This window comes from Ostrinia nubilalis, chromosome 4 (assembly GCF_963855985.1).
Source record: "Ostrinia nubilalis chromosome 4, ilOstNubi1.1, whole genome shotgun sequence".
Lineage (NCBI taxonomy): Eukaryota > Metazoa > Arthropoda > Insecta > Lepidoptera > Crambidae > Ostrinia > Ostrinia nubilalis.
The window spans coordinates 9977282-10000362 of NC_087091.1; the positions used below are offsets into that span (position 1 = coordinate 9977282).

General features: G+C 37.6%; 1 protein-coding gene across 1 annotated transcript in view; it reads right to left on the minus strand.

Annotated features, from left to right (window-relative positions):
* LOC135071065 (protein still life, isoform SIF type 1) overlaps positions 1 to 23081 on the minus strand; it is a 125735-nt gene that overhangs the window by 14750 nt on the left and 87904 nt on the right. Inside the window, exons 24-29 of the mRNA XM_063964811.1 lie at positions 22934 to 23065; positions 18705 to 18887; positions 17721 to 17921; positions 13345 to 13569; positions 6358 to 6544; positions 3713 to 3827 (exon numbers count right to left, since the gene is read on the minus strand). Of these exons, the coding sequence (XP_063820881.1) occupies positions 3713 to 3827; positions 6358 to 6544; positions 13345 to 13569; positions 17721 to 17921; positions 18705 to 18887; positions 22934 to 23065 (1043 nt within the window). The remainder of the gene's footprint in view (positions 1 to 3712; positions 3828 to 6357; positions 6545 to 13344; positions 13570 to 17720; positions 17922 to 18704; positions 18888 to 22933; positions 23066 to 23081) is intronic.

A 23081-nucleotide genomic window follows, 5' to 3' on the forward strand; every position in this document is an offset into this window, starting at 1 on the left:
CAGCATCTTAAATATGGGTTTTATTCGTATACCCACTTTTTATCTTTAATTTACATATTATACAAAACTCCACATAGAATAAATTATGTAAAACCTGTATTCATGACTATAGGCATTGTCTCTGTAGAAATTATGAATATGCAAAGACGAAATAAGTTGACATTGCATTTTAATGCGATACCGTGCAACTTGCAGGTAACATGTTGAGAATGAGTTTTGAATTATTTTTCGTAGCGTGCTACGTCAAGTATCTTCGTAGTTTGCTACGAACTTTACAGAGGATTATGAGCATTTGAACAAAGTATTTTTCACCGTGTAAAGTTGCAATTTCTTTGCAAGTTTCTTCTGTAGTTGATACTTAAGACTTTGACACGGAAGGGAGACATTACAAGTAGGTATGTGCTGGAAGTATCAGTGTTGCACATCAAAACGTGCGTGGGCCTCGTTATGCATATTCTATTTTTTGATGGAAGAACTTTATTAGCTGATTTAAATCTACGCAGAAGCTAGTTATACTATTGGGATATTTTTATATTCCTTTGGTTATTTATAGACCTCATAGAGCACTTTATTATGAAACAAAACTGCGTTTTAATTATAAAAGATATTTTTATGGCTTGTGCTCCCACGTTTCAAGAAAATAATCACAGTTTTAATCGCAGCCGTGATTGTTTTAAGCTAAAAGCCTACAAGTGTAAACAGTCAAGCATTTTTCATTGTTTGCACGCTACGTTAAATATTGCTTAGGCTCAAAATTTTTACGTAACTTACATTTGAGGTCGAACCTCTACAATATTAATGGATATGAGTTATGAGGTTAAATTTGTAGTCGAGCAACAATTTCGTATCGGAGCCGAAAAACATGAACTACCTAAGGAAAGTTTTAATCGCATCAAGTACACAATTGCTCATATTTTATCCATTATTTAAGTAATGGTTAAACACATACATAGAACCTACTGTAACTGTTAATAGTGTTTCATTAGAATAACAAATAGCTATGAAACTAAGGAGAGGGGGAGTTATTTGTCGCAGCCAAATAATGGGACGGGGGCTGCTGATGGCAAACAGTTGTTAATGCATTAGGTATGTACGATAAATGAAGATACTATGACGCGAATTGATCACCTCGGTCGCCGATAAAATAGAAATTGGGTGGAGAATTTTTCCACACTTTTTCAGTGAAAAGAATGGACGAGTGTGTTCGTGTTCACTTTACACAAAGCACACTCTCAGCATTCGAATGTGAGCACAAATGAGCTTATGTTTTGTCTGGCTTTTGTGCAGGTAGGTACGTGACGTTGAATAAGGGAGAAAATGTCACATGGCATTGGCAATTGCAGCGTGACGAGGCCCCGCGAGCCTTCAACGAGATGCCAGTTGAAAATACACGATAGGATTACGCTTTCAGGATTATGAATAGAATTAGACAACTCAGTCTTTTGTCTCGACGATGAGGGTGAAACTCCGATGTTAGCATCACCTTAATTATTCCTGCAAACTTAACTTCACCGTAACGAGACAATGAGCGAGGCGTCTAAAACCGGAACGGTTAATACGAACGGAAAGATGAATCAACTCACAACAACAATAATATCGCGTCGCGGGTGCTTGTTTCGAGATGACATTTGTTGGGGAACATTAATTCACGCGCGTGACGTCGAGTGGCTCAATTGCGGACGCTCACAATGGCCGCGGTGAGCTAGTGTTGCCACCCCGGGGAGCTAAAGTGTGTCACCTGTCCAGTCCACTATAATAACTACATTCAGGATTAAATATAGCCCACGTGTAAACGCGTGAAAGCGAGGCGACGCTAAATGAAGTACGAGTCCCAATTCGAGCGGAAAATTGTAGCATTCGAAAAAATGCATCCGAATGCTTGTCCGTATAAGTTAAGAGTTTGCCTTCGTTACATACAAAACTCTTTACCTGTCTCTAGCACAATTAGTTTTATGAAAAAGTTGGCCCAGAATGCGATCGGATGTAGCTTTTTAAAATGAAAGCAAAAAAGAAAAATCGATAGAAAATTATTGCAAGCGTCCGGGCATAAAACTATTGGATTTTAATAAAGTTACTCGTGTTAATGATTTCAATGATTCTGACTGAAGAGTTTATTTAACTCAAAATTGTGTAGTTTCGATACACAATTTCAATTCAATTTACATTCATGTGTTATTCAAAATCTCTCGGAATTTGTTTCAAATGTTCTACTAGAATTAATTGAACAATTACGAGTATTATGAATAAAAAAGTATTAGATTTGTTAAAAAATAAACAAGCACATCAATATTGATCCAATTTCCGTAACCGTATTTCGCAAATCCGTTACGTGTATGTCGCAGCCAATTTTTCACAAGCAAATTGTAAAAGTTCGTGTTGCAGACGTTATTAATTTCGTGCGAAAATGACAGGCAATTTTGTGTTCGAAGGGCGGAGAGGATACTACATTGTTATTAGCATGGTAGACACAACGCTTTATGTGGTCATAAAATGTAACGGGAAGTAAAGGATGTCTTCTTGTTCTTTACCGTTTTTGATGCTTCTAATAGCATTGTGGTTAAAACGATTACATTATACCACGTACGTTTTTATTACTGAATTGATGACCTTTTAGAATAATCGCATGCGAAATGAGCACGGATTAACTTAAGTAATGCGGGTAGGTGTTTATGGAAGATAGATCGCTCGACCCTCATTCTAAGTTATTTATTACCTTCAACGCCAATATCATTGTCCGTCTTTACACGAATTAGTTTCTATTCTACAAAATTCAGAATTACGGTATCCAACCGTTAAGAAGCTACGTTTTCTTTAATAAGTCCCGATATCATTAATTCAAGGTTGTTAAAGCAATTTTCAAAGGTAAGTTATTTATATCGAAAACAATTTGAAGACTGATTTATTGTTACTCATTAAATCTAAACCCAAGAAATGTCGTGGAACACGTAAATTAAGTCGCGAATTGTTCAAATGAGATTTATATTTAGGTATGCCAATAGGGATTCCAGAAAGTGACTATTCAACAAGAGTTGAAATGTGGATAACAGAATTCTTCGAGCAAAATATACACCTGATACGATCCCTAAGCTTTCGATAAGTAAAACAAACAGCAAACTTTTAGCAGCTTGTTGGTTATTCTCATTAAACCGCAGCACTTCGATTATGAAGTTATCTGTTACGTTGCAGTTGGCAGCGCCGAGCCGGCCCGGCTCATGGCGAGGGGTATGTAGGTCGCCGCTAGCGCTTGGGCAAACTTGTCGCGCGAAAGGTCAGGTGTATGAGGGGAAATGTCGATGAGCAACCTCCGCCTAGGCTCCCGACGCTCCAACTTCCGCTTTATTAGGTGCCAGCCTGCCTTCTTCCTGTTCCGCAGCTTTCCAACCGACATTTTTGTCTCCCGCGATTTATTCTAATCCAATGGTAACGAATGCGCCGCGAGGGTCCACTGATTAACGGGCACCGGTTAACTCGGTTGACGATCGATCAATTCTCATTAACATTTAAATAAAATAAACCGTGTCCCATTTGATCCCGATGTCGTCGGAACAGAGACTTTATAATGAATTCGTCGAAATGTTTTGTGAGTTATTCCATCAGTTAATTAGTGTAACGGTCGGGGTTTTCAGAGTACTCGAAATTTAATTTACATTTATTGCTTTACAGTTAACATTTATTGCATGCACACGTAGAAATTAAAAAGCGCAACGCTTACCTCATCATCATGACGAGAGAGAGCTCCTCTTGCAGCACGCTTTCCAAGTACATCATATCTAGGTCAGATACGATCGCTCCGTTGATCACCATTATCTCGTCGCCTTTGATTATGCCTGGCGCAGAAAACAAATTGTTGCTGGAATGATTACTTTTTGCCTCGCCTAAGCAGGAAGCGAAAAGAAACAAAGGAGATTAAAAACACCAGCTAACAGGTACGCAAACCGATACCGTATTGATTACAGAGCAGGGAGATAAAGTGAAGTAATTTCACTCGTCAAACTTTTGTTCTATGCCCATTGTCAGAATATTACAAAAGCATCCAGCTTTATCTGCCAGACTTTTGATAGCGGATTTAACATCTTTTTTACAGCGAAAACGTATGTTTTATGAAGTTTTAAGAACAGTTATTCAAGCAAAAAATTTTAATCAACTGATGCCATTGTGTAAAAGATTCAATGCTAAAATATAATGAACGTAATTTTAAGTAAATGTATTAGTTTTTATCAAAAACCTTTTTGATTAATGAGGGCTGAGTGGGCACTTTACAGTATATTCCACTATCGGATAACTTTCCCGGCTCGGTAAACCTCTAATCATGTTATGAATGCAGTCAAACGATTAGGGGGATTCATTTGTCAAAGTTAACCGCGCTGATCGTCCATTTGGAAATAGACTGCGTTAAAACCCCTCAAATCTGACTGTGCGAGTTGGCAGAGTAGCGTCATTGCTGTAATGTTTCATGCCAACTGGGACGAACTAAATGTACAAACTGTGAAACTTTGATGGTGATACAAATGTTGTGTCTTAGATGATATAAATCTAAGCTTAGCTTAGATGATAACTGTAATTGAAGTTGTGAAATCTAACTGTGGAAATACCAAGACATATTATTGTGGAGAAAATAAACGTGTAACTGTATTTCGTGTAGGGTAAGTCCAGGATAGATGCCCCACTTTTTGAAACAGCTCTGTAACTCAGTCAGTAAGTTTTACCAACAATTTTACCTTAGTATCTGAAAACTTTGGTCTTTCGTCTATGATATTACCTTAATTATTTTAGTTTAAGTTATACCGATTCTGAGTAAATACCATTTTACTTTACCTCTTAAAAGTGGGATAGACGCCTAATGTGGGGGATAGAAGACTCACTGTATGATTGCTTCAAAGGATAGATGCCTGATGCAGGGATATATGACTCGATAATACATTTTTTGAATTCTAAGGATTAAATGTACTTTGAAATTAAACAACCAAGTATTAAATAATCAGTCTTTATTAATAATTTGAATTTTCTCTTTAATAAAAGTAACCAAAATAAAATTACATCTTAACAAAAAGTAGCATAACTTTTTAATAAATCTTTAAAAAAACAATGAAATAGTAACTTTTCAGTTCTAATTATTTAAAATAGTTTGTTATGAAATGAATTAAAAATGAAATTTAATATTTTTTATTAAAGATAATACATACATCCACTCGAAAAACATAACCCTCCTTCTGGCGCAGTCGGGTAAAAAGGTTATGCAATCAGAAGGTCACCTTATTTATTACTTACCTAAGGTTAGCCGTACTACATTCTTTTTTTCTTTTTAATTGCTACCTGTGACAAAAAAGATCAGGTTAGGATAGATGCCCCTAGGTGCATGGGACATGACCCTAAGGGCATCTATACCCAAAAAAAATTAGGCAAGTATCCTTTTAGCATAGGATAGGTGCCTTTTTTAATAAAAAATATAATAACACTAAAAATCGACTTAAACATAACTATCCCTTATAATTTATAAGATAGTCTATCAAATTAAATAAAAATCTGCTTCATTTTACAGCTAACAAAAAAATTATCCATTAAAAGATACTTACCAATATTATTTCGACGCTCGCCAAGGTCTCGCCGCGGAAGACTTTTGCACTCACTGGCTAAACGAACGCACTCTTTGATGGTTTGCGAGGCGAAAAGTGGTATGGGGAGGTCGCTTTCTATTATACGTACTATAACTTTAGGCTAAGTTGCTTCTAACATAGTGTACTTGAAATCGCGGCACCTATCCCACTGGGGCATGTATCCTGGAATTACCCTATCAAATCCACAATCCTTTCTCCTTGAATTTTTTCTCGCTCCAAACTAGCGTCGAATGCTTTTAAACGTATAGACGTATTATGTGGAGGTGATTTCAAGAGTCATCTTATAAATGGAATGGCAGTGCCGCAATGTCAGCCGCTGTACGTTTGCGGAGACGCGTTCGATGGGCGCGAGAAATAGCTTGTGCGACTCAGATATTGGCTGAATAACTTGATGTGATTTTTGTATCAATAGAAAAATATATTGTATTTTCTTTTACAGCTTGATGGGATTCAATATTTACATTCCTTGGTAAAGTCAAACTTTCATGAGAGCAGATACACGGATCGGACTTTTGTTTGACATTTTGAATCTTTACCTACCTATGGTCACCACAAATTGCAAAGTAACTATAAGTTGCGAAGACTAGTGTGACGGTCCGGCCATTCGAGTTTCTTTCGAGCTATGACGGTCACTTTTTCGCCAACACAATATGTAAGAACTACTAAAAATCTTGTGTGACTGTCAATTAGGTTTCAGGATTCAAATTCTGCATGTATTCTGTATTTGGTGAAGATGACTTACCGTTCTGCATAGCAACGCTCTTGTCCTCAACCCTGCTGACGTAGCAGCACAGCTCGTCCTGCCTCTCAGCGTTCTCGATGAGCTCGGCCTCCACGCTGAAGCCCCACATTTGCTCGAGGGTGGTTCGCTGGAGTTCCACCTGGTACAGGATCTTGGCGCACACCTCCACCACTTCGTGTGTGTGCAACTGCATCAAGGTAATAAAAAAAAAATCAACATCTAAAAACACTTGTTTAAACATTGTACCTAAGTGAAAATCGAGCACCAAACTAACGAGGGATCGTTGAGGGTAGAATACCCTTAAACAAGGTCGAAGCTAGCGAGAAAATAATTGTCAAATATAGCAGTCATAGCTAAATTACACCCCTAATTAGGATGTCAGAAAAACTTTCTTTCGTCTAATTGAAATACTTCGAGTGTAATGTCCCGATTTTTTCGTTAGTGGCGTTCAAAAGACTATTTTTGCACGACGCTACTTTTAAATTACTAACTTGAGTTTGACTTTTAGCTACCTAATTCGAACAAGAACTTCAAACAAGAATTCAACTTAAGATCTCACAAACTAATCGGTTTTTCCAGACAATGATTTATGTCTTACAGGCTATTGTACTAATCCTTACGATGAGGGAGAGAGAATGCGGGAAGTTACATCATTTCTTCACAGAAAAATCCGATGGACGATAAAGGAAAATAAAAGAAAGATTTATAACATAATTCCATGTCCTCATTAATGAACTTGATTTCTTTGCGTCAAGATATCGTCCCTCATTTAAGAGCCGTCGACTATTATAACTACCTGACAAAATAATGCTTAAGTATTATGTATCTACCTTATCTTATTAAATAAGTAGGTACACACTTTGTAAACTAAGCAAGAACGTTATAACGTTGTAATTCTACCATTATAATTATTATCAAATAGCAGAATCGCATGAATTTGTTCATTCTGTGTTCCAAGACTAGCTAAAAATATAAGTAGGTAGGTAGGTATGTATCATTTATTACATCGTTGGTAGAGTATACTCGTAGCAACATTTCGGGTGGAATTGTACCCATAATTATCTGGCACTGCAATTAAATTCCTTCGGTCCATAATCGCTTTATTAAAATCATTTATATTTTTAAAGCGGCCTGATGATAACCTTTTAATTTAACGAGCGGGCATTTTGTACAACAACTGGAATGACACGGTTCGCGCGCGACTCCGAAAGAGGGAAAATTGTTCAGAAATCTCATTAATTAACTCCTTTAGTTAAACTCGAACTGGGAGTTAAATGCAATTCACTTTTTTCATCGGCCCCCAATTAGTATCAAGGATTACTTTCCTGTCATTAAAGTTATTACTTTTCCATGTAAAAGCAAACACGAAATATTAGGGTTTCCATGAAATTAAAAATGGAAGTTTTTATTTTATTGGTGCGGATATCAATTAATTCTTCTTAGAGATACTGGTTTTTTATATGTTTGTATACATGGAACAGTCGTACACTCACAACAAACCTTAATTATTTCTTTTCAGAGATAAAATAACTCCATTTCCATGTTTAAATTATATGAGAAACTTCCTTCATTTGTTTATACCCGGATGAGAATTAAAGAATGTAGGTATATCTTTTATCCTACCTACCTACTTATTACACAGATATTAATTTAAACTCAAATTAAGCATGTTTAAATATACTCGTACCTACTTCTCTTAAATGTTGATAGCATAAATAAAATACTTGTTTCCCATTTAAAACACTGGAACCAATGTAGCGCACATTGCAGCGTGTTTCGTTACACGTAATGGACCAATGCATGTTTTAATTAACGGTCGTACCTATGTATATTTATCTCAGTGATGCGAACATTTTCCATCGAGAATTTACCTACATAGTAGAATTACTTTTGATACTTTTTATGTTACGAGTAAAAATGAAACAGTTTTCATTTTTACTTGCGATAACATAATTCAACAAAGGAACTTAATAATATGTTCCTATTATTTAAATAAAATAAAGTCATTTGTAAAAAAAAAATCGGATACTTCTACTAATAGATATCCCAAGACTTGCTTAATAATGGAAAAACGATTACAATATGCCGCAAAAATCAAAGAGCTTTTAAATTGGTCAAAACTTAAAAGGGAACGCCATTGTAAGCCATTTTAAAATGAATTACTTGCGAGTAATTAATTAATGGCTTACGATTTAAAAAATGGCCTTCAAACAAAACGGCTTTTCACCAGTAAATTAATTTGAAAGAATTTTCCCTTACCTTTTATTTTGATGTGTAACTGAGGTGTGTATTGCAAAGCTAAGTTAAATAAAGACTGGTATAAATGTTTGCCCTTTGCTCGAACTCAATATGGCATTCGATTGACTTTTCACATATCGGCAAAATGTCAATAGGTTCGTAAATTATGGACGTGGTCGACAGGATTGGATGTATAGCATTGTAGAGCCGGGGTTCGTTGACAGCGGTAGGGTAATGTGAAATATACAGTCATGATCACTTGGAGGAGATAAACTGACAGTTTGTCCACATGGTGCGAGGGAGGTCGAAAATTGATGATAGGGATTAGACCACGGCCCTCCGCCGGGTTTACGCCGGATAGTTGGGCGTTCTCGCCCCGACATAATGGCCGACTTGACTCGCTAAAGATAAATTCAGCTTTACTGCGGTCAGGTTAACAACAACATTTTTAACCGAGATAAGTCCCAAGACACAAATACGACTTCTGCATCGCAATAAAACGCAATAAACGCCTAAAGTTTCGACATCGAAGGAAAGTTTTATGACAGCACGCAACTGTATATTATTATATCTACACAAAGGAAGCCTCGTCTCAAAAAAATATAAAAGTGCTATAGTTTCATAATGTCGAAAAAAGTATGAAACTTCAACAGTCGATCCACTCTAAAGAATAGTACCGCTTTTCAAGGTACAATAAATCCAAATCAAAGGGAATCTTTTTCTGTCAGACCTCAATCAAAGGCAAATCTCGACGCACTGAAATACTACTCGTAGTAGTCTATCTCGAAATCAACGAAGAGCACTCGCTACCATGTCCGCTGGAATACTAAGTTAAATATTGAACTTTTTATTGACTTAGTAAATGAAGTAAAAATAACTTGCTCAGAGGAATTTTACATTCCTTCCTCGTTGTTTTAGCAACAGCGGCAGAACTTTGTGATAGCCCTCTGCAGTCCAGCATATACAATCTGTGACGCAGCGGAGGTACTCGCTGTCAGACCCTTCTCACCGGAATCTCGGTCACAAAACATTTATATTTTTACATTGACTTGCTTCCGTGGATGTTCTTTGGGAGGGTTTAATTAAAAAAATTGCGGCACGTTCTGCCCTGTGTTTCGCTTAATATTGTAATTTAACACGCACCGCGGCGGAACATTCCGCGTTGTCTCCAGGTTTCTCTACAAAATGCTAATTTTGCGCTTTTTTAAAGAAATCGCTCCACAGGGGTTTTGTCGACTACAAGGCACCGTCATTAACTTAATTACTCGCCCTGTTTTCAGAGAGACGGTATCGTTACGATCACTCTACTAATTCTCTATTTAGTCGAATTTAACATGCCAGCTTAATGATGAAGCGTTCATGATCATAAATTTAAACTCATTTGTTTCAATTAACTGAACAAAGTACTACGTATACTCGCCTACAGTTTTTTTTTTAAATATTTGTGTGGATGCTGTGAAACATTATTATGATATTGCGTGTTTAATAACATTTTGCCTCAGTAACTATTGTAAATTTGTTTGTTGTTGGTCAATTATTGGTGTTAGAACCACTTTATGCCAATGATATCAATCTTCACACAACAAGGGATGGATGGCAGGTGTTTACCGCTTATCTACGGAGATAAATTTGTGTACCGTGGCCATGTCCATACTTTATTGGGCACTTCGAGGGTGGCACAAAATGCCAGTCAATATTATTGATGTGTGTTTAATGTTTAATAAATATCCACTATCCCTATTTCCTGTACATCCCACGCTCATACTTTTCAATTTTATCTACTGAAATATGCAATGTGTTTTTTTTGTATAAAGGAGTGGAAAGTTTGTTTTATGTTCAATCTTTCAGTTTGAACAAACTAACCGAGTAACAGCGCTGCCTTTTGGTTCTAGTTTTAGGAAAGGATTAAGTTATTCATCTGCTTTTACAGACTTTTAAATACTTTAATATTGGAAGTCTTCAAATTGATTTGAACATTCGTTGTGAAGAACTTTATTGCAACAGTCAAGAGGGTTCCCAAGTGTCTTACGGCGAGTCATCCTGCCACCATAAATCTTTTGAAAACCCCACAATATCTATGTACCTATTCGCGATGTTCTCCTTTATTGAAACATGAACCTTCAGTTCATATACGAGTACTTTTATCCTGAATAAATTTCCATGGGATATATAAAAATAATTTGTTATGTATGAGGAGTTTGTTAAAAAAAATCTTAGACTAATTAGGCTGAGCATCGTGTCGTGTGGTTAATTCATACAAGATTAAGGCTGGGTTGCACCATCTTACTTTAACTTTGACAAACGTCAAAAATCTGTCAAACTCCATACAAAAAGCACCGGTTATTGTCAATGTTACGGTCAAAATAAGGTGGTGCAACTCAGCCTAAAAGGCTGAGTTGACTTTAACAAACGTCAAAAAACTGTCAAACTCCATACAAAAATCACTGGTTATTGTTAAAGTTACGGGTATAATAAATGTTAGTGCAACTTTTAGGAAGATTTACTCTATTAAGGTTGAGTTGCACCACCTAACTTTGACCGTAACTATGACGACAACCGGTGTTTTTTGTATGGAATTTGACAGATTTTTGACGTTTGTCAAAGTTAAAATAAGATGGTGCAGCCCAGCCCAAGGCGAAGTTGCACCATCAAACTTTGACCGTAACTATAACGATAACCGGTGATTCTTGTATGGAGTTTGACAGATTTTTGACGTTTGTTACAGTCCAAGTAAGATAATGCAACCCAGCCTAAATGTAGATTAAAGCATTTTTCTTTTGTCGTGATTCCTATTAGCAAAGGAGAATACAATCCTGGTATTAGACTTTGTGAGATTCAATAGGCGGCTACTAAGGCTTGATTGGATCGGTGGCTCGACGAACACGAAGGACGGATATTTAAAAAAAGTAATGTTACAGTAACCAACCACCAACCAAGTTGTAGTACTCGATCGCATTTTGATTATTTATGATACGCAAATTCGCATAAACGACCGCGATAAAATTCGCATTCGTTTCTCGTACAACTCTTTCAAAAAGATATGAAGCTAGTTAAACCCTTTATACTATAATATGCAAGAATGATTGATATACTTTTTAAGGGCGATTGTTAGTCCAGTAGAATTAGCTTTTAAATCGGAAATAATTCCTACAAAAGATTTTATTGCTTTAATGGCTTCATTGGTTGCCCATTAAGACTCTCCTAAGTTTTCGACTTCGACGGAGTTGTGCTTAAGTGGTGGGGGCCTCCGAAAGGAGCGCTTTTTCGGTTTTCCAGTTATACCGCGTAAAGGACTTACCCTATCGAAAAGTGGTCTTCCTGATGGTTAAAGGGCATTTAATTCTGCATTAAATAAGACCAAATTCATATGTTTTGAACAAACCGTTCTCGTGCAAATGTTAGGCAAAGTAGAAAATATGTGTATAATTAATGACCCTCTCCACGTCCAATGGCTCGTTACCCGCAGGCTTCCAAGTCTTGAAAAGGAGCGCCTCAACCAGTGTAACCCTATCAAGGCATACGAGCTGGATTCGCCGATCCTTGTTCGTCCCAGCCGTTCCTTAACTGCGGTTGCTGCACCTCTTCCTGGCACTCACCTGAACGACTCTGTGTTACCTACTGTGGCTGCCCCTCTTCCTTGTATCCTCCTGCACGACTACGTTGCCTAGCCGTATGCCTGGTCTAAGGTTTGACGCCAAAAATCAACAACAACAAGTTCATATTAAAACGCTGAAGAGTTTTTTGATTGTTTGTTTGAACGCGCTAATCTCAAGAATTACTACTTTGATTGAAATAATAATTTTTGTGTTGAATAGCTCATAAATTGAGGAAGGCTATAGGATATATACAATCACTCTACGACTAATAGAGGCGAAGCAGTAAAGAAAAATGTTGCAAGCACGGGAAATAGTATTTAAACTATTTTCACTCGTACGAAGTTGATTTTGTGGCGTCGAACCTTGGACCAGGCATATGGCTAAGCAATTAAATCGTACAGGAGGGTACAAGGAAGAGGGGCAGCCACATTAGGTAACACAGAGTCGTTCAGGAGAGTGCCAGGAAGAGGTGCAGCAACCGCAGTTAAGGAACGGCTGGGACGAATAAGGATAAGCGAATCAAACTCGTGAGCCTTGTTAGGGTTACACTGGTTAAGGCGACCCTTTACAAGGCTTGGAAGCATGTGGGTAACAAGCCATTGGACGTGGAGAGGGTCATTAATTATACGTATATTTTCTATTTTGCCGAACTTTAGCGCGAGAACGGTTTGTCCAAAACATATGAATTTGGTCTTATTCAATGCAGGATTAAGTGCCCTTTAACCGTCATGAAGACCACTTTTCGATAGGGTAAGTCCTTTACGCGGTATAACCGGAAAACCGAAAAAACGCCCCTTTCGGGGGCCCCCACCACTTAAGCACAACTCCGTCGAAGTCGAAAACTTAGGAGAGTCTTAATGGGCAACCAATGAAGCCATTAAAGCAAAAAAATCTTTTGTAGGAATTATTTCCGATTTAATCAATTTTTGTGTTTAATTCTACTGGCCTATGTTGTGCTTTTGCAATGCTTTTAAAACTGCTGCAATAGGAGAATTGATTTGAAGCTATGCAAATAAAAAAATATCGGTACTTCAGCATCTTTGATTCGATTTCTTTTATTCTTTATGGAATTTAAAAACGATTTCCTTGAAGCCAGTTGCAAAAGGGATATTAATCATTGTTGCAGTGGACTGAAAATGGAGTGAAAACTTACGTAAGTCTCGATGAGATCGCTGCGGTGAGGCACAAAGTAGTTATGGTCTTCCATGTCCCGGCGTTTCTTGACGCGCACGAAGTGCTCCAACGCGTTGAGCGATCGGCGCGCGCATGCTGCAGCCAGGAATTCTTCCACCGACATGCCTTCGCGCACTCCCACCGTAGCCGTGGTGCCTTCGGGAAGAGACACGCGGACAGCCGCCTCGCCGTCGTCGCGCGACATCTGGTGGAGTGGTTTTGTTTTATTGTACTGTTAACAGCACATCAGGTAATATTTTCGTTGCAAAAGAGCATAGCAATCGTAGACATGACTGTCTACGAATGTGCATCTACTGTTGAGTTGCTTATTCTCAAAGGGACCAGAAACGAAATTCCTTTAATCCAATGATAGGTACCTAAGAGTTTTAAAAACACTTTGTAGGTAATTTACAAAAACAGGAGATAAATAATGGTTAGTTTTTAAATCAATTAAAGTTTGGTAGCTAATATAATACATGTGAAAAAAATAAATGCATGAAGAATTCCGTTTGCGGAGAAATATTTACTACTCGGTGTATCACATTTCCGAAAAGAATTTTGTTCAATGCTCTGAACACGAAAGTCCAGCCCGTTAAATATTTGATACACAAATTACAGCTTGCAGCGTAAAAGCTCGCTGAATTCAGGATTAATTCCGGGTAAACACTTTTTGCACAAAACAAACGTCAATATCAATCCGTAGATTGTGTCCGTTCGATCTAGGATTAAATGTTACGAAGCTTATTTATAAATCTGATACGTTTTTCATTCCAAAATGGGTGAATTGAAAACGATAGAGTTTTAAATTTAATCAACCTCCATGCCCTCATCCATTTAGTATCACGTTCTCATATACCCGCATAGATTACGAGTTAACTCGAGATATCCTTTAGCTCCAAAGTCTTAGAGGTAGCTGGAGGGTGTAGAGCGAGCGTACTTCATAATTGTTAATACGATAAACTAAGAACTTAACTGAGTTTCTTGTTTCTGTGTGAACGCTCGGCCGGGCGCGTCCCGCGGACTAGGCACGGCTAACAGCCTACGCCTACACTTTTGTTTTGATGCATAATTTAACATAATCAGACTATATTGCTTTCAGATCTCTCTCGGTCGAGTTCACACAGTAAAACAATTTATTCAAATCAAATGCCACAAATAATAAACAAGTTATTCAGGAAACGAACTTTTGTATCGATATTGATTTTGGGATGTTGACTTATTCAGTTCAGGGCATGCTGATTTGTGCTTATAAATATGTAAAGGTGTTCCGTTGTATCGACTGATGCGGGCAGCCGTAGATATACAGTTAGTTAAAATGTTAAGTGGCTATCGGCAGTTTATACTCTGTAATCTTCTTGAGTAGTCGACTGATTTGAATTTCAATTACTTACTAAAGTAAAATAATCTGAGATCTTGTGAAATATTATAGATGTTTTGGCTGACGAGTGATCCGAGCATAACAAAGGTGGGATAGCGAAAACGAATGTTGCAAAAGCATACAAAGGGATCACCGGAGTACAATACGGGTTTTCAAGAGACATTGGTATTTCGAAAATAAAAATAACAACTTTATTGGCAAAGACATATTCAAAATCAATGCGACAAAGCTTTGGGAGAGAGAATAACAGGAATTCTACTCTAATAAGCTTACGGAGTTTCTAAAACTTAAGGCACTTAATGACTAGCAATCGGTACCATCCAACGGCCTGCGATTAATAGTGTCTTTTCGTGACAGAAATACCTTCGAGCCAGATTAGGGACCGCGCCACGCTACTTTGGCATTTCCAATTTGATTTTAGCTCACTAATTGAACGTGGCGTCCGGACAACTCCCAGCGAAGTACCTACCCACTTGTGACGGTGTATCCTGGCAAATAACGTAACAAAAGATTCAAGAATTTCACTGTAAACTGCTACAACCTTTTAAAAACATTTAGAAGTAATTTGATCAAAACAAAATTTGCAGACAGAAATTCAAGGGACTTACTATTCAATTCATAAATTAATTACTTCTGTCTTTGATTGAACTTGACCTTTCATTAATACATATTCAACACTGAAACATATTTATTAGAAATGGTTACCGAGTCTTCAGAATTTACCTGAATTGATTATTTTCAAGAAACTAACTAGTATTGATACACATATTTTATTAATTGTTCATTGATCTATTCCCATTGTGCCGAGTGTAGAATTAAAGTATTTGAAGCAATAAAAAATTATATTACTTTTTGATATTCGTGATCCCAAACGAAATTCCTCAATTGAGATTGGAATTACTTTTCAAAATCCCGACAATCTCGGGTCGAGAATTCCGATACCCGGATTTTACAGTTGGTTTCCCAGGGGACTATCAACATGTCCTCCAGATACACGGGGTTGGTAACGTCTCACTTCTTCAACATAATCCCTGGATGATTGCAAACATATTAAGAAATTTTAATAGTCTGTGAAACGAAGTTCATGGAATTTTCCATTAAGGTAATAATATTGGAAGCCTATAAATTTTCTCGGTACCAAGAAATGAGTTTAAACAGTCGTGTTGTTGGAGGAGACTGATTTATTACATTCGTGGACTGGGTTTTGATAAATAGGGCATCCGTACGCTTTAAAATATCGTATACCTAAACTTTTAAGCCAAGCTATCTAGCTCGTCGTGTCAGCTTACTTGCAGATTGTGATTTCGCATCACAGCCCGGATCCGATTGGATGGGCTACGAGTGGACGTGACGTGATTTCTCAATCGCAAATTGTTTACACCGATTTGATTTTCATGCAGGAAGTCTTTTACAGAGCTGCGCGTAAGCTTGAACACAGTCCGTCGGCGTATATCCGATCCCCGATGGGAATGTTTTGCTATCGCTGTTTCATACTTTGACCCTACATTTTTTATGCTCATAACACAAACATTTAAAGACAAATTTAGGAGTACTTACTGTAGGCACGGTAATACCTACCGTGCTGTAGGAAAGTCAGCGTTGCCAGTTTTTTTTTTCGCCAAGTCGGGACTTTGGTACTTTTTGAGTGAAAATAGCGGGATTCTTCTGCCAGAAGCGGGACATAGTAAAAAAACGTATATAATCAAAGGTTTTCAAATATTTATCTTTTTATTTGACTTTAAATTACGTTTACGTGACAATAGATAGCAAAAGTAGCCATAGAAAATGTATTTTAACAAAAAAATCATATTTTAAATCAGATTTACTCTATCGTTAAATTCGTCTTTAGAATAACAAAAGAAAAAAATAACAAAAATCGAAATTAAAAAAGTTTTATTCTTTAGAATAATATGGCGTTTCAAACAATAGTCAGTGCCCCGATTACGCAAATTTTAACGCTTCTTCGATTCTGCGATACGATTGGTCAAAACAGCTGACGTCAACTGTTTTGACCAATCCGTATCGCAGAATCGAAGAAGCGCGTCTGTATTGGAGACGTTAAAAATTACCGTAATCGGGGCTCTGGTGAAGTGAGTGTCTCTCTCCAAAAAGCGGGACCGAGCCTGTCCCGCGCGGGACATTTAAATTTGATTAAAAAATCGGGACGTCCCGCCAAAATCGGGACGTCTGGCAACGCTGAAAGTATTCTGGTAACGTTGTGTGTTTGATCACCTGATCCTAATTACTTTCTTTAGAAATTAAATGAAAAAGGTACATTTACTAAATTATTATGTACATTTTTGGTACTATACACAAACTTTTCTTTTAATAAATGCAATAGGGCTATGACTTATACAAATACTCTTTGGAGTTTCTAGAAAATGGAAGTCAATAGTAGAAATTAAAATAAGTTCAAATATTACGCATCATTATTATTAAAAGGGTATTAATGTATGATTCGGTTCTCGAGCGGAAATTATTAATTCAAAGTAATAATTTCACGTATTATTTACTGCGAAATCAAATACTACTGACCGGAAAAGCTTTTAGCTCGTAATGAATTGCAGCGAATCCTTTGACGGTCTTCAATATTAAATTATGAAGTAATTAATAAGCAGAATTGTACGCTATTATGATAAATCGCAAAGAGTAATAGGTATATTGGATTACAATGGATTAATTGGCTTTAGGCGTGGTTTCTAGTACATTGTAGATTAAAATTATGCTTGTGACCTACCTACTAGAATTAATTTGCTTAAAGCAAGAGCAACTTACACCATATTTTATAACAGACAGAAAAAACCTGTGTACTACTTACTTGTGGACTCTTACGACTACGTTCGTGTGACTTCAAAACTTTGATCACACATTTTTCTGCTTTAATATGGGATTTCAAACACTACAACATCTTTTTACTGCTATTTACAGTCAAAATATCTAAAAAGGTTTCTTTGAAATATCTTGGTGATTGGACAAACCTGCATAGATCGCCTGCTGGACCCAGAGTTGGATCGGGAAAGATTGGGCGCTCGCCGCTTGGTGGCGCCGCGGCCAGCCAGCAAGTTGTTGAGGAGCGAAGGCGATCGGGCGCAGATGAACGCGTGGAAAGACGACACGGTGAACACGCCCAGCTTGTTCAGGGTACTCTTCGTACCACGGGACACGTGTGTGAGGAGACTCTGCAAAAAACCCCTCCTTTAGCACATCTCATTAAATTTACAATTCAAGTAAGCCTCTTAACACCCCAAAACAGGACGACCTTCACTCAAGTCTGGCATTAAGGGGCATGCCCTCCAAATACACATATAGCCCAAAAAGAATTTACCCTAAGCCGACATATGCAAAAAGCCCCAGTTTAATGACTCACGCCAAATTGAGTTTATTCTAAAAATAGCAGGTAAAGGCGAAAGGATATTGGAATATCCGTTGATCAAACCTATTTCCGAGAAAATCGTAGACAATTTCATTATTCGTGTGTTGGGAAGCCATTTATGACGTGTCGTGACATGGGTCGCGTGACGTAACAGATTCTGGCCCCAGCCGGGAGGCGGGAGGTCAGCGGAACTGTCAATTTGATAGCGGTACCACAAATTTCCTTTCTCAGTAGCCTTGATGAAATCATTTCACGATTGACGCACCCTCGCCTTATTCCCGCGTGATAAATTATAGATTCCCATATTACCGGAAGTCATTATTGGCGAGGCGATTGTGCGAAACGTCGGGTATAATAAAATAAGTCGACTGATAAGTCCGAAGACGGGATAAAGATGGGAAGATAATTATTTGGAAGTTGTTAAACTAGACTTATTTTTTCCCGTCCATCATATCGCTCGGCAGAAGTATCGATTTATCGACTGAAGTTGAATTGGGAGCAAACGTTTCATGCAGCACTTGGGGAAGTCTTATAATTAGAAGAATAATTTCGACGACTCCAAAAATAACAAATTGTTCTAATAACTTACCTTAGGATTAGGAAGTTCGCCGCTCTGAAGACTGGCCATGTAGCACCTGAGACGGAACTGTTCACAGTGCAGCCTCTCAAGATTCTCTTCCCATTGGAGCATTTGCACCGCGAGTTGCGCACGCGTCTCTGGGTCTGACACCACGGACTGCTGCAGGTCGGCCATGTGTTTTAGCTTGTGATCCTGTATGGAGTTAATGGTGATTTAGTGACGTTAGATCTTCCATTTTTCATGGTAAACCTATCTGATATGTGATATCCCATGTACAAAGGTTCATTCTCTATTCTTTATACTAGGTAAGGTAACTTACTTTCTAGGGCATCACTTATGGATGCCCTAAAAACATTACACAACTTATATGAGGGTGTTAAAGGTACAATTTATTCGTAAATAAACGCGATCATTCAACTGTAATTTAACAAGAAAATTCTAAATATAGGAAAAACAGGAAAATAGAATAAAATTTCAGCTTCTATTTCACTTCCTTCTGAGTAGACATTGCTGATCTGATTAATGGTAAATACAAACTTCATAGCTTTTACAAAAATAACCACAAGTAGTTAGGTAAGTAAGTAGCTAGCGAAAAATTCTATACAAAGTACATATAAAATTCATTAAAATGTATCTGTTTCGACGGATATTCCAAAAACGTGTGTAAAAATATACAATGTCAAAACAATCCAAGCATCAGCCAAACGGGTTCGCTGAAAAAATACTCGTTTCAAAACTAACTTTCGAACTCAGTGAAACTATCACGGGCTTAATTACGCAACAATACAAACCGTTGCAGACTAGAAGGCTGGGGATCCCGTTATTCACAGTCACCACTAGTGTTGAAAATTACTATAGTTGCGGAATTTGACTGACCGTCGTTTACGATCAAATTGGTCAAAATTGGTCAAAAACTGGTCATTACAGGTAAAAAATGATCATATTAAGTTTGATTTCAGTAAATGTTTAGTACCTACTTCCATATTGAATCAAAAAAGTGGTTTTTAATTATTACAATTAAACATCATTTACCATTTCTAATTGAAAAAATAAGTGCACCTCGATCAGTGCACTATATGCGAAATGGGAATGTTGCATCGCCCCGTATGTTAACTTTGATGCCGTCTTATTCTCTCATAATAATAAAACGATTTTTAATTTAAAATTGCATTTTTGGTACAGTAGGTAATATTTGAGTCAAATTGACAGTAAATGACCGATTTTTTATGGTTTATGACAACCGTGACCGGTCAGATTCAGCCATTTTACATCTCTAGTCACCACTCGCCAGTGGTATCCAACTTTTCGTTGAAACATTGATCAGGCATGCGTTCCTTGTAACTTGTTTTGAATATCTCGACACTCGGACGCGGGTTGACGTCCCTATGAATATTAATAGGCGCGTGCCCACCTGCCTGCGATAACTATCGCGCGTGATAAAATAGATTGTTTCTAACTACGACCATGTGGTCCCACCTTAATTACGCTACTTTGAATTTTGCTGCAGAATTTAAATTCGTTTACCTCAACTTTGTTCGTAACTTCGTTATCATTTCGATATGGTATTGGTCTGTATTTACGTGGCTAGTTAGTGTGGTTGCGTTGTAGTTGTAGTGCCCTCAAAGGCTTTGATTCGCGTTGCGGTCAGTCTCCACGAACTAGTATCGACGAGGATTGATTATGTGCATGTAACAATGTCGGCAATATGTTTTTATTTCATGAATGTTCCATTGAGTTAGTGCAGTCTACTATAAGTAGGATGCTTTACAGTTCCTAAAGCTATTTAAAATTCTTGATTGCTGTTTTATTATTGAGTCGATAGTGATTATAGTAAAGTATTTGTAAAGTGTTAAAACGTTTAATTTTAAATAAAATCTTTAGTAAATAGTGCCGTATTTAAGAACTCTCTAGTAGTAGTAATTGTTCACAGTTGTGAAAGACAGGATTCAATGACAGCTGGTACTTACGAGTGCCTCTATGGATAGCTAATCCCTCAGATCATAGAATGATCTGAGGCTAATCCAGACCATTTTCAATTATATTGTGTAAAAGAAAATTATTGCCATACTAAGCAATCTGTTAATGTTGTCTCAACATTGTTGTTATATCGACAAAAAGTCTGAATTGTTCGTATCAATATGCCGCACAGCAGTTATCTTATTAGAGTTTTCCTCATACACCGGGTAGTTTCACGTATCACGGCCGCAAGAGCTCTGAAGCGTGCTAAGGTCACTTAGGGCGGGCCCGAAATTGGTGTGATTTCCTCCACACAACGTCTGTTTCGAATTATGTAATAAAGTTATACAACTTTCTTTATCAGAATACGTGTGTAACTTCGTAGGTGTACTTCGGCAGTTTTCCTCGATTGTTTCGAATGGAACTATACCTACTTTAAACAAAGTTGCCGACGACCCGGGAAAGTAAGTACCTAGCTGTAAATACTTGTCATTGTTAAATGCCGTTTCGAATTAGATAGGACGTGTCGGTTTCCCTTATTTACACCGGGTAGTTAGCGCGGTCGACGAGGCATGTATGGTGTGCGGTGGATGTGTTGTAGATGGCTGTAGGTAGCGGCCACAAAGGCTTTGATGCGTGCTGCGGTCACCCGGCGGGGTCGAAATTGGCGCGATTTGCTCCCGACCGCACAAGGCCTGCGTTGCGATGGCTATATTATGCCTATCACGTCTTTGAGGGCACTTGCGTTTGACGAATGCTTCAGTTAATTTAACTATTCAGTCGGATAACTTGATTAAGATCCTGTAATTTAATCTGTAACCTGGATAGAAGGACCAACATAAGTGGATATAAGGTCTAGTATAAATCCACTTGAAACAAACGAATGTATTTAAGATATGTTGATCAAGAGACATGGCATGTACTTACATTGTTTAAGAAGTACTTTATTCTTAAAAATATATAAAGTTCTTTACTACTTCACGCATAAGCAATTGAGCATATTTTTTTCGGATTACCACACCCACATAATGCATATCTAATGAAAAACATAAATAAGTATTATTACAGGTATCTAATAAATAATCCTCAATAATACACGATAATACATTATTAAATTACATCGGTACTAGTACTTGATTAATGGATGGTTCCAATTAACAAAAGCACTATAGCGAGAAAATGAACGGCTGCCTGTATCAATGGATTAATCAGTAAAACTAATTAAATATGCGCTCGATTTATTAAAATATTAATCATGAAAATAACAGATAACGTTGGTTTCCACCTTATTGTGTTATCTGTGTATGATTTGTGATACCTATGTAAATTACCCTGCTGGAGTGCTGGAAATAGAACTGGAATAGGAATTGTTATCTGATGAAATGCGTTCGATACGAAGCCGCGATCTAATCTCGAGAGTTGCATAAGCGATTGTGACGCTCTACATAGGATCATGTAAATTTTCTTCCCGTCCTGTTTTGATGGAACGAAACCTTATTTTGCCGCTGTACTTGCAAATTTTATTAAAATGAACGTGGATGCGACAGCAATTTTTGGTGAGGGAGGGGGTCGAAAGAAGTTCTCGCCCGTAAACATATTCACGACGAGCTTGGTACAAGCAATAAATTTATCTGCATAAATGGGGAATGCTTTTCGCCTCGCTACGTTGTACTCGAAGGTTTATAGCGTGCAATGAGAAACGGGGCTAGCATTTGAAATTGACCCTTGCGAGGTTGGCATAGAGTCGAGCGTCGTGAAGAGATAGATTTGCAAAGGTAGTTAGAGATTCGTGCCAGTCAAACAATGCCTCTGTTAGTTCAGACCGATGCGCGATGCGCAGCAGTTAGGGTCGAGCTGTGCATAATATCTCAGTGAGTATTCTTGTTTCAGCACGTTTTCATTTCCAGCTATATTGACTTTGGCTCAAATTGTTAGTGACGATAAACTATGACGAACTCATACCAACATAATAACGGAACAGTAATAATGGCATGTGTAACTTTGGATAGTGAGAATTGTAAACCAAGTTCATATAACTTTATTACATACACTTATTATTATCGCCTGGTTATCGAAATATAATCCAAGCTTACAAATTAATAGATCTCGGATATTGGAACACAATAAAAATAAACTTTAAGAATCCTTTCGATCTTTCCAGAAGTTAAAAGTAAATACCGATGGATTAGCAATGTTGGAAAAATATGAAGTTAAATAAACTTTTCCTATTTCGAACTTCCACGATGATTACGGCAAATGTTTATAAAAAGTAAAGTACTCACAGATTCGATGGCTTTCTCGAGGCGGTATATTTCTTCCTGGAGCAGATGAAGTGTCCCAGTTTTCCCGCGGTGGCGAGCGAATGCCGCGGCGCAGGCACTATGTATACTGTTCACCCAATTTTCCAACTCCACCTACGGAAATAACTCT